Raw genomic sequence first — 13,507 nt, forward strand, 5'->3', positions numbered from 1 at the left:
TTGAGTCCTCTAAGATCTGGAGAAAGGCGCTTTGTAAGTCCAAAATTTATTTTATTTTTATTTTTACACTTCCGCATGAAAATTAACAATTTTAGGTTTTAAATAAATGGATTGAAACAAAAAAAATCAAGAATCCCATTTGGCAGGCAAGAACCTTACTTCTATGTTATGTCATTTCATTATCATTTTAATAGGGATTTAAGGTGGTACTTAACCCCCTGATATATTTTGTTACCAATTTTTCATTTTTCTCAAACTACACACTGGTAACAAAAGTTATGTGTATTATAGGGGCAAGGAATCCAATTACTTCACTGAAATTTCAGTGATTCAAGCCAAGTGGTTCATTATGTCTGTATATAGCGGTACCTCTTTACTTACCATAATAACGTACTGCTTGTCTTAAGTCACTGAAATTCCAGTGTAGTAACTGGATTCCTTGCCCTTTTTGTTTTTGTTACAGTACATGTACCAGTGTGTTATTATTTTTTGAGGGAAATGCATAAATAGTCACAAATTTATCAAGGGATGAAGTACCACCTTAGGTTTTCAAGATTAATCTGGAATTTTTGGTTCAAATTTTCCATACTTTTATTTATTTTCAGCCTGTTTTGGAACTTTTTAGCCCAAATTCATGTGATTAATTTTTTTTCCAGTTAGTTAAAAATTTGTTTCCAGAGTTTAAGGTTTTTTCCCTCATGTCTTCTTACATTAATGTTTTAAGTATACAACTTTAAAAAAATATTGTAGCAATGTGCGAAAAAGAGTAAAAACAGAACTTTACACTAGGGTGCACTATTACGTCCCAACTGATTTAGACTAGTAAAATATTGCTTGATGACATAAATATGCTTCTGGAATTATTTGTCTAAAGTTTTGTGTTTATGTGCTAAAGCAATGATGACGTCAACATTTATACCCCGTTTACATTGGGCAAAAGTCGTAATCGACTTAAGCTGTATTTTGAATTACGACAGCAGATTAATTCGTTTGGTGGGTGTTTACACTACATCTGCTGAATTCGATTCAAAATTCGCATTCACGAATATCGAATTCGTTTGTTACCAAAGGTTACGGCAGGTAAATTCGAATTCAACAACGTGTTTGTTTACATTAGCGAAAGTCGTAATTAATGACGACTTATTCTAATTCACTTGAAATGAATGATGATGCAAGTCATCATTGGAATTACGACTTTTGAATTACGATTAATTACGACTGTACCTGTTTACACATATGATACAAATTAAGTCAATTACGACTTTCGTGAATTTGATTACGACTTTCGCCCTATGTAAACGGGGTATTAGTCAATCTTGGTCACCCCCTATTAGTCAATCTTGGTCAACTGACTCAACTCACTTATATCTCAGGAACAGCAAGTTTCATTTTGATGATGTTTGCAGTTTACTATAGTCTGGTAAAAGGATAAACAGTGGAAAAAACCCTCAGAAAATTGATATTACATGACAAATGATTTGCATATAAAAGTTCACACATGTGAAGAATTTACACAAAATAATTAAATTTTTACAGGTGGAACAAGTTGATATGGAAATGCCCAATGTGCACTATTTCCTGGCTGATTTGGCAAAGATTGGAATGCAAAATAACAATGAGGTGAGTTATGTGGTGTTGTCATAACAATTTAAGGTGGTGGTCCATTTTTTATTTGTCAAAGTTTTGTGTTTACATGCTAAACCAATGACTATGTCAAAATGTAGTCAATCTTGGCCAGCCCCTCTCTGGCACTGACACAGAAATTATATGCTGCCCTCGTGTGAGATGGTATACAAGTATTATTAACTGCTTTGAAACCACCATCAAAATGGAGTTGTCAGTTCAAACACTAGACTTTAGCCCAATGGCGGCACCTGGATTTTTTTTAGGGGGGTGGGGAGGGGCATTGGGGAAATCAATTTTCTTGGGGGATCAACCAATTTTGCACAAAATTGCTGCAAAAAGTGGAAATTTTTTTTTTTTTTTGTTTTTTGCCCCAAAAGCAGTGGCGAGGGGAGAAAAATATTGGGGGTGGATTCCCCTTGACCCCCCCGCCACTGCTTTTGAATATTTGGTTTGAAAATATTTCCTGTAACAGTAATATCAACTACTCGTACGATAGGATATTCCAGTTGCAATCCATACATGTTATGAGTGTGAATTTCAAATGGGTGACTCCATTGAAATCTACACGCCTCTGTTGAAGTGGAATAGCCCAATATCAATAATTATTTATTTTTACAAACCAGTAAATGATGGTGGAACACTTTTCTTCTTTTCCCCCTTTCTCATTTTAGGTGTTTATGCCTACTGAAAAGCCATTTGGATACATTCGTGGAGCAATAGAGCGCCATCCAAAGTCAAAACTCTGAAAGGTTTGACCTGTCCCTGTTCATTTACGAACTGTAACAATTTGACTATTGTGCACAATTTACATCTCAAATGTTGACTTGCCACCATTTTAATTATAATTGAAGACTATGGTGGAAGAAGTGTCTAATTGATCAGAAAACAGAAAATGACACAGCTGTTAATGCCATGACTGTTAATGCCATGACTGTTAATGCCATAACTTAGTGATGTTTTTGAACCACAGCTTTTATTTCAGAATATATTCTACATTATCCACATATGTGACATGATCAAGGGGAATGAGTCACATGTCGGCAATTTTCAATTAGCAGTTTTTTACACCATTTTCTGACAGTTTACAAGTGCTACATTTTGATGCAAACCCCATCAAAATCGGACATCTGGTTACCGAGTTATGAGCAATTTACCAATGGCTGAAAACAATATAAAACAAAAGAATTTGAACACAGTTTTTGCCAATATCTCAAAAACAATATTAGCGACATCCTACTCATTCCCCTTGACCGTGTCACATATTATATTTCTACAGTTAAGCACCTCTTCCACTACAGTCATTAAGCTTTGTTTAATTTTTATTATACTAATACATTGAAATTCTACTTTATAATTTTACTAATCCATTAAAATTCTGCTTTGAAAGGTTAAATCTTTTTTACAACTATACAGTTATCTATTATTATGCTATTTTAAAGAAATGATTTGAGCACACCTGAGGTCATGTCAGTAGCAAAAAGCAAAAAGATTATTTACAATATAAACATGTGATTGCTATTAAGAAAGAGGATGCACATTTGAGATTTTGTCAATCAACAGTGCTCCTGGAGCACAACTACTTTACTAAATTCATAGGGTGCCGTAACATATATCCCTTGTATAATATGTGTCTTTTTGTGTTCAAAACACTTCTCTACAGTAAGATGAGGAATTTAAGATATTATATAGCATTTATTTTTGTTTTGTATATAAACCAAATTACCTGCAGCAATTTTAGAGAACAATATATAGAAAGCAACTTAGTTGGCAATAACGTGTTGGTACACCTGTAAAGTGTGCTGAGGCTTGTGGATCAACTTCTAGGTATTGTGCCTGTGTGTAGCACATTTTTTGGATGAGCAGAGTTTACAAGAGAAGATAGTTGCTGGTTATGTTTTACTATTCCTGAGATTCATAATTCAGAAATAATGCAAGGGGCATAAAATTCCGAGTTATGACTCTTCCTTATCCAACAAGTAGACCACAAGCAGTGGTGTAGCTGGGGGTGCCAAGAGTGCAGACTGCAACTGGTTGGACATTTTACTTTGATCTGGAGGTGAATATATCTACAAAGTGAGTAAAGATTAAAGGATGATACAAGAGGATACCTAGAATATATATTAAAAAAGAAAATAGAAAGATTCAAGCCAGGTATACCAACTTGATGTGGGAAACAAGACAAACCTTGGTGGTGTACACTGACACTGCACTAGTAAAAATCCAAAAACCACAGAGATAATAGACAAAAGTTAACAAAATATTAAAGTGAATTGTATGGGTGTAGATATTAAAGTGAAGGGTATGGGTGTAGATATTAAAGTGAAGGGTATGGGTGTAGATATGACAATTCAGGTCTTCATGCTATACTCTATTCACTTAGAGAGAAAAGGTTCAACTAGAATGTTTTGTCCTGTGTGGAGCACTCTCAGGAAACAAGGGTTTTGTATATGTTCAAGAACCCAAAATGGTTCCTTATAGAACCAATAGGGGTTCTAAACCCCTTCGGAGAACCTTTAATGGTTCTGTCAAGAAGGTTCCCCATGGAGCCCAGCTGCAGCCAAAGGACCCTTTTAGAACCCTTTTTCCCAATTCAAGTATATATTATTGTAATCAAATATGAACAAGATAAAAATTGCATCATCATCGGGTGAACAAAAGGTGTTCTACATACCTGATCTTGACTTGTGGTGTTGCGATGGAACACAAGTTGATGCAGGTAGATGACAAAGAGCTACAAAGAAAATGGAATAACACTGGATGGAATTATGAGAAGAGGTGTGGTTTTAGAAACCACAGGCTGCATTAGTGAGAGTAGAGTATATAAACCACACATTCAACAAGTCTTCCAATGCATGAACCTTGAACAATGAGCCTTCTTAATTACTAATGTTACTATGGTGCTAAGAATCAAAAACAATTTATTAACTGTAACTAACACTTTGGGAACAAAAAAAACACTGTTTTACGGGCGGACTGTTTGTGCCAAGTAGGGTATCCATGTCTGTGTGGACTCTAACAAAATCACAGAAAGATTGAAAAATCTGTAAAGAATTATTTTTTTACAAACATTTGAAATATTTTTCAATAAATTGCAAAATTATTTCAAATATTTTCCAACAAATTTCACGCATCTAAAAAAAACCAAATGCAAAGTCTGGGTCAGTCTGGCTCGTAGAACAGATTTGGGTTTTTTTCGTCACCTTGGGGCATATATTCTGAAAATTCTTATATTTTTGTGTTGTTCATGAGAATTTATTGTTTATATTCACTAGAGATAAATCGATCAATCCATACAGTATTATATGATAAAGATGTGTAGATGAAAGAAAAAAAAAGATTTATTTTACAATTATAGTGCCTTACATAATGTGGACAAATGTATAAATATATTAGTGTTTGTTGTTTGAGATAACATACCAACCAGTCATGTAATTAACATGATTTTAAGGTGTTGGTATCACAATTAAAGACCCATGCTGTGATCCCAGTGCAAGTGTAAACAAATTAAAATTGTGTATACATTGCTTAAAAGTGAAGGGTAAGTCATTCAAATTGTCATCTGGTATTTTTGAAATGAAAAATTTGTCAAAAAACAAAGTAAGCTGCAGTGTTGATTAAATTGAAACCCCATCGAAATACATGTAGTTAATTTATGTACTGTCATTCATCATGTAAATTGCTTTAATTTGTCTTAAATATGCAACTTTCGGCTGAACCACTTGCAGGCTATATTAGCACATCTATGACAATGACAAAGGTACTGAAATCTGAATTTTGATGATTTTTACATAAATAAAGTATGAGAGCGGAGGGGGTCCAGGGAGGGGTTGACTTTAGAGCCTCTGATGTGTTCCATGGGCAAATGCCCGGTGGGAGTAAGGGGGCAGCCCTGGCCATTTTATGTGGCTTAGAATGGGTCTCCTGGACATGATTTCTTGATTAATGAAGGTACAATCATGTCTTTTCCCACCTTACTAATCACTGTGCACTGTTGAAATTTTCATTACCTAATACGTCACTGGTGTCAATTGTATGTAGATTATGTCATCCTCCTGCTCCGGTGATATGCTGCTGTATGCTTCCTGCATTCACTCATTAGTCTTGTAGGAAACAGTGACATTTCCTTCTCTGAGCCTTAAGGAACCTACAGGAAGACTCCTTCAATGCCAAGATCATGAAGGATGTGTGCTCAGTCACATACTGCTTGACATCTATAATTCAAGTTCATGAACCATGAAAGTCAATTCCTAGTTTATCGTCACTTTTTTTTTCCAGGTTGGTGATGAGGTGACTTTTTCATTTTTCATTATTTCATCAGTTTCATTATTGACCTAAAATGTGTGTTGATTTAAAGTAAAATGGAAATAAATGCAACAAAGAAATTTTCCTGTAAGCTAGGGACTAGAAAAGTTAGAAAAGAGCCTGGTTTTGCTTCCAAGTTATGAATTTATATCTTTTACAAACAAAAATATATGTTTCCAATTGCTAAAACTCGTGAAAACACTGATACTTTGAAAGTAATGAATTATATTGGCATTTTTGACAATTTGACGCGAGTATTTTTGGTTTCCAAAAAGTGACGCGGGCGGGGGACGGTAAACACGGAATTGACTTTCACACGCCTAATAGTCTGAGGTGAGTGACCCTACAGACAGCTTGCATCAAGCAGGCCACAATAAGTCAGAAATTGACCAAATAAGACAATTTAACACCAAATTTCACTTTGGTTATGGACCAAAATACTGTAAAAGAGGTCATTTCCTTGTGTGTATTTTTTGTGTGCTTTGCTCATTTTTAACTACTTTTGTATAAATGCACAATTGTTAGTGTTTTGTACCAGGCTATTGGGTTATGTTTCATTTGGCTGAAGAAGACAATATTTTTACCCCCAAATAAAAGTTAGTGCTGTATCTGTTCTGGAATCGGGAGTAAGAATCTTGTTCAGCATATCTCCATGATCATTGATAATAATGTAATGAGGAACATAAAGTTCATTCATGCAATCAAGAAACTAAAAAAAAGCATGTATTCTGTTTTCATGTGTGCTTAATGGCCATGGTGGCCTTGTACAATAATTTCTGTACATGTATGTACTTTATAGTTGTATTTTTAGTGCCCTATTTTCAAGAAATGGACTTGAATAAATTTCATTATGATATGATAATTTAACATTTTCATAGTAAAAATGTAAAGTTACCAAAGTAACAGTATATTATGTTAGATAGATTACATTATAAATCAATGTATTTTTTTTATATATTACACACATACTTGTATCTTTTTTATGTAATAAAACACCTACGCAGCACTAATATAGTTTATTTAATGTGTGGATATAATTTGAAATGGTACTCTTCCACTAGGTTGTGTAATTTAGGTATTTTTTGATTTTGGGGTTGTTTTTATGCAATAGTTTAGCATGAATCATTGGATTGGGGAGCGCTGAGTCTAATTGAGGGTACCAATTTCCTTTGAAAGGATTTTTTAATGTTCACTTCTAGACTATATGCACCTGACTATACGCTGTTGCTCTTTTGCAAGTCACAGCACTTAAGAATTGGTTACACATTTTACAAACATTCACCAATTGTGACCCGGCAGCACAAATGAGCCGTAAATTCCCTAAATTGTATTCTGAGTTACGGTATAAAATGTGTACGAAGGCCGTATTCATCGGTAACTTAAGCTGGCGCGACATCTGACTCATTTTGATAGTCACAACACCAATCAATAATCCTATTATTGAAGTGGATAATAAGCTTCTACCTTAGATGGCTATAGAACTTTTAATAGCTCTGGTCTTTGTTTGCTTTTGCTAAATCCTTTTCAAGTGGTGGGTTACCAGGCATTGTGTTTTGTATAGGTATGCATAACCAACAATTAACAATGAGAGAACCTTCTTAAACCTTGTCCACTTGGGGATGATTTGAAATGACCGCCAATTATGACTGTTTGATATTTATTGCCAGCAATGTGGAAAAAGAGATGCATGTATAAATGAAAAAAGCTATAATTTTGTTGAAGGAGCAAAGTTTAACAAACCATAACCCCGCTTCTGGATATCGTTTGAAGTCAAATGATATACCATTTTTAAGTTTATGATGTTTATTTTTAAACACGAAATAAAACAAAATTGACCGGGGAGGAATTTACGGCTCATTCGCCGTGAACGGTCACAATTTAGCTCAGAACTTGATATGAAAGAGTGTGTGTATAAGTAAAAGGTTCCAGTGCAATCGAAAAGCAAAGTATTTTGGCTAGAACCTAGAATAACACTTTGGGAAAAGCTGCCAAAGTAGGAGGGATGCAACATGCATACCGTAAACGTTCGCATAATGGCGCACCTTGGCACCTTTGCCTTGGGGTAAATTTTATGTGAAAATAGAGATCTCCCTCGTCTGAAATACCAACAAGAATTATGTTTCCATGCCCTAAAATTCCACTTAATGTCAAGGGAGCCCATAACGCCATTAGGCGAATGTTTACGGTAATAGGGTTGCATGGTTGCTATTGAAAATTGACATTTTGGCCCTCCCTCCCATTTGCTGAATGAGCTGAATTATGTAGAAGATTGTGCCCACGCATAAACCATTATCTATGACGGTCTATGGCCAAAGCCAATGTTGCCTGGACAGTTAAGGGATGTCCAATATTTGTGACCGTACAGCATGAATGAGCCGTAAATGTCCTCAATTGTATTCTGAGTTACAGTGTAAAATGGGCATGAAGGTCGTATTCATAGGTACCTCAATTTGGTGCTACGTGTACCTTATTTAATGAGAATTGAGGACATTTACGGCTCATTCGTGCTGTACGGTCACATTTATGAAGGCCCCCATTTTACCCCCACAAGGCTCATAATCATTGCACAGCCCCTTATTTAGAGTCCAAAATCCCCCCCAATATTTTGCCAGGGAGGGATGGTCCATACAATCATCCCCCCATGTTGACGCCTGTATGTGGGTTTCTGACTAAATTAACCTCATATTTGGCTATTTTAACCCCCAAAGCCCAAATTTTTCGCACTACCCACAATTTTATTCCACTTTTGCGCAACATTTCATTAGTTAGCTTCAAAATGGCAAAAATTTTCATGCGCATTTGTACCATAGACGTATTCTGTCGCCAAAAGGTGCCGGATTCACTATATTTCAAGAAATTTTTTCCAAGCCCACCCCCCATGTCAAAAAAGAAATCTACACCACTGGTGAAATTTCTCCATTTTCCGTAAAACTTCAGACTCTACCCTTGTAAGGCCTTGTTATAATAAAATCACAAACTGTTTTGGATTTCTTTACTACATTATTATGACCAATCCCTTAGTAGAACTATGGGGGCAGATGGTTTATAGACTATGGAGTTGTGATAACACTTTATACCAGATGTGTTCTACATCACTTGCTGTATCACACCCCTTAAAGACATTGATATTTCTGGCAACATGATAGGATTCTCTCTACTTTTCTTTTATCCTCAAGTGGAAGCCTGCAAGCCCAGTGTTTTTGTAGCACTTTTGAGTAGGCCTTGCACATAGTGGTGGGTTGCTTCATGTAGGAGCAAATGACTTTCAAAGTTTGTAGTTAGCAGTCCGGTCCGACTGCCTGATCAGGAAGTACTGCCGAATCAGGCAGTATGTTGCAGAGTCAGGCAGTATGGTATCCCACAATGCAATGCTCTATTTCAAATAGAGCATCTTTTAATATACCGTTATTTCTTGGTTTAGAGTAAAGAAGTAGGTAAAATATATAAAATTATCGATGAATGTACAATTAGTAGTAATTTTTCATCAATTTGAGTTAAAATAAAGTTAATTTGCATATTTTAATCAAATTTTTAAAAAACCGTTAGAAATTGTTTTGTTATTTCAATTATTTTTCCCGGTGGAATTTTTTTCGCCGGTGAAAAATTGTCAACTTACATGTAGCTCATGTGTGTCAAAGTAAAATTTCCCCCGATCTTTTATAAAATCACCATGAACAATTTAGTCCTTAGTCTGTCAAATTCGGAAGGGTTACCAAAGCCTGTGTTGCCGAACTCGGCAACATGCTGCCTGATTCGGCAGTATTTCCTGATCAGGCAGTCGGACCGGACTGGTTAGAGTGCAAAAATAACAAACCAGTGCAAAAGAGTGGCAACTGACATTTTGGGAGAAAAAATAGTTGTCAATTGATTATTGAAATTGATAAAGCTATTTTGAAGCCTTAAAAGCAATTAGTTCAATTTTAATTAAATAATTAGTTTAAAATTTAAGGAAACAAATTAAAACATAAATATGTTTCTGCAAAATATCAAAAATGCAGAATATGGTTGGGTTTTATTTTGTCATGGAAGACTGCTTTATCACAAAATCAGATTAAAAATTGAGGTTTGATCCGGGAGGGGTTTGATGTGTTGTGAAACAGACCCAAGTTTGTGCTTTTGAAGAGCCTGAGATATTTATTATTTTTATTAATCCCCGATTTATATTTTACACGCTATTCATGCATACATGACATAATACATGGGCTATAGGGAAATATCAATCATGATATTCCATGGCAGGTCTGTTACATTTCACAATGTACAACAAAATACTTCCTGAATGTAACTTTGAGTGATCTGTTCTATATTATTAGTGTTCTGCAAAAAACATGATTGAATTTAACTAGTTCAGGTCTCATTCACTCCTATGTTAATTGGAGTGAAAAGAGTGAGTGAAGGTTTTCTCAACAGCTCTCAACTGATTATGGGGGTTGGGGGGGCAAACATCTGTAATTTGCAGCTGACTGGGATATATTGTAAATTGATACTTTATTCAACTTTCTTTGGATTTCTTGTTTAGACAAAACTGGAGGGCAAAGCCCCAAAGGTGTGTGTGAGGGAAGGGGGGGGGGGCTAAATGTCCTGGTGCCTGCCACAACCTGTGCCACAACTCTTTAGTACAAATCAAGGAAAAGGACCTGGCAGATTGAGAGAAGACAAAGCGTGTAGGCATATATGCATGATTATGGTAACAGTGTCCCTTTAGCCCTAACGCTAAACGTGGTTTTTGGCTAATGGAATGGAAAGGAACGAAAAAGGAGAGACGATGAACAAAGAAGTTACTTCAAACCTGGGATGTGAAGTTTATACCCCTCGGGTGCCAAGTACAAGATCATTGACTGGTAGCCACAGGGGGCTGGCCCGGCCAGCAATTCTGTGCTTATGTATGGCTTGGGCTGATTGCGCCATGTCATCACGTGGATTGCTTGCAGGCGTAGTGGTTTTCTTTGTAAGATTTTGTAGAGTTAGGGTTAACTAAACATGAATGGTGGTAATTTATTTGGGACCTGTATCTTCAGTTTTTCATAATTGTGAGCTATTATGTACTCCCTGCAACAAAAAGAGTGAAACAATGTTTTTATATTAAATAATTATTTGACTTTAAATACTTTGGTGGTAGTGGCAGCATCAGGGGATGAGATTCCCCCTCCCACCCCAAATCTTGGAAGTTGTGATTTTGCTACCCCTACTCCCCCATCAAAATTAAGACATTATCTTTTTAGGCCAAACATTTGAGGCAAATTTGACACTGTCCGGAGGATGTTTTATTAGTTCTTTATATCATCTGCTAGTGATTGGCATTTTGGTCCATAGTTTGTGACATTTCACAGCCTGACATAGGCCTAAGTATTAACCAGGGCTTCCGAGATCATAGAGGATTATTTTAATGTTACTTATCATGGAAAATGTTACAGCAAGGGGAAAGAAAAGTTACACATATAGTACACATTTTTGTCATGGTCAGATAGAATCTAGGGTCTTTCATGGCTTTCTGGTCTTTAGAACTGAAATCAAGGTGTTTTAGCACACTCTTTTGGCACAATTTGGGGGCTTTTGGAGCTGCATGGTCCAAAATCAAAGGTATTTCTGTGTTTTTATGCATGTAGGGTCATTTGTGTTAACCGAGCAAACACTAAATTGTTCTTAAAATGTTATAAACGTGTTAAAAATATGTTTTGTTTTTATTAAAAACATCTTAATAACATTCAAATGTTGGGTTATGAAGGTTGTGAAAATGTTTTATAAATGGAGAGCTTTGTTGCAAAACCCCTTACATCCACTTGAGCCATTTTGAGAACACATCAAAATATCATCAAAAAAATCACTGATATAAGGGGTTTTTCAACAAAAGCAGTTTTTGACGGGATGCTCATCCTACCCAAGCATCCCGCCAAAACTGCTTTTGTTGAAAACCCCCATATATCAGTACTTTTTTTGATGATTTATTGATGTTTGTTGGAATGTTTTGCATCAAGTTTTCAAAAATGTTTTGGAATGTTATAAAACATTTTATACCTTTTATATAGGCCTAACCCAATAATAAAACGTCTGTCAAACATTTTGTGTTTGCTGGAAAGTTGCCCCATGCAACCATTTATTCAGGAATAACAGTTTACGATTGAGAAAAGCTGAACAAATTGTTTCAATTTCATCAAGAACATGAGAAAGTGAAGCATATAGAAATAAAACCATGTTTTAATTTTTGTCTGAACGTGAGTCATAGTAGAAAAAAATAGAATAAGAACTTGAAAAATTAATGTTCAGCATCCGGAAGGCCTTCATTTGTAGACGGTAACTGGGGAAATAATTGTGCCAAAATTTAGGGAAAAAATGGAAGTTTCAGTTTTAAAGTAGAAGCAATTGTTCCATATTGATCTCCCGGTTGTCACTCCTCCCGATCTGTGGGAAAAAAGTGTCTGTCTTTTGTTATTGTATTTAGGCGTACATAATAACAGATCAAAATAAACTTATGGAAATTAAGAGCACTGATATCAAATGTCACTGTCATTGCTGGAGAACATTAATAACTATATTCATGTTTATTATGAACATGTTACAACAACAAATTGCAATAATTAATTAGCAGTAATTCTCAGATAGCAACGTTTGCAGTATTTTTCATGGGACATGAGAGCACATTAGACACATCAAATTGCATTCTGAATATGAAAAGTGTCCTTCTGATAATAAATAATTTTTAGATTCCTGATATAATACAAATTGAAGATATACATTTTTTTCCCGAAAGACCTAAAAAAATGTATGTATTTTTGGGAATAAAATGTATATCTTCAATACAATGTATTGAAAAAAATGGTTAAATGTCAAAAATATCAATTTTTAATAATTTGCCATAAAATTTGTATTATATTGCAAATTAAAAAATAATTGAAATTATTTGATGTCAGAAGGATATTCCTCATATTCAGAATGTAATTTGAAAAAATACTGTGCAAACGTTGCTATCCGATTTCACTACCCACATTAATTTTGTTTTCATATAGTAGGAACATAATAAGCAAAGAATGTGTTAGAATATGCTTGTAAATTAATGCTCTGCATGCTAGCCATGGGCTTCAACAAAGTCTTTAGATATTAAATATCTTAAGAACCACTGAACCAATACTACTAGCTTGTTTGTATTGATTCCAAATATGGTCATACAAATGTACAATGAACAAATCTGAAATTGTCCAATTTAAAAAAAATAGTTTGAAACTTCTCAACTGAAGTTGACACCTGTGAGGAGAGAATTAAATTGCAGTTTAAAATGTGTGAAAACATTCATCTTTGACACCATGTTAAACAAAAGTACATCATTCATGAATAATTCCATGTTTTTTTTGCTTTATATTTAACACTATACCCATATCTTTCCATATGGTTAATACATATTCACTTGTAGAATGTTTCAGATGTTTGCAAAATTAGTTCCACTTTGTTCCAATTGAAAACAGAAGAGTTTCAGTTTTCAGTTTAAAGTGTGTGGGCAAATTTGATCAGAAAGTGTAAATCATGTAATACATAATCCAGTTGCTGTACAATTCACTGTCAAATATAAGGTTCATAAATTTGTACT

The 13,507-nt window shown here is 35.0% G+C and overlaps 1 protein-coding gene across 1 annotated transcript in view; it reads left to right on the plus strand.

The window, feature by feature from the left end:
• LOC140166561 (uricase-like) overlaps positions 1–6,934 on the plus strand; it is a 28,808-nt gene extending 21,874 nt beyond the window's left edge. The window contains 2 exon segments of the mRNA XM_072190053.1: positions 1,537–1,620; positions 2,298–6,934. Of these exon segments, the coding sequence (XP_072046154.1) occupies positions 1,537–1,620; positions 2,298–2,372 (159 nt within the window). The 3' untranslated portion in view covers positions 2,373–6,934.
• Positions 6,935–13,507: the final 6,573 nt, after the last annotated feature.

The sequence above is a fragment of the Amphiura filiformis genome, chromosome 12, assembly GCF_039555335.1.
Source record: "Amphiura filiformis chromosome 12, Afil_fr2py, whole genome shotgun sequence".
In the NCBI taxonomy this organism is placed as follows: Eukaryota; Metazoa; Echinodermata; class Ophiuroidea; order Amphilepidida; family Amphiuridae; genus Amphiura; species Amphiura filiformis.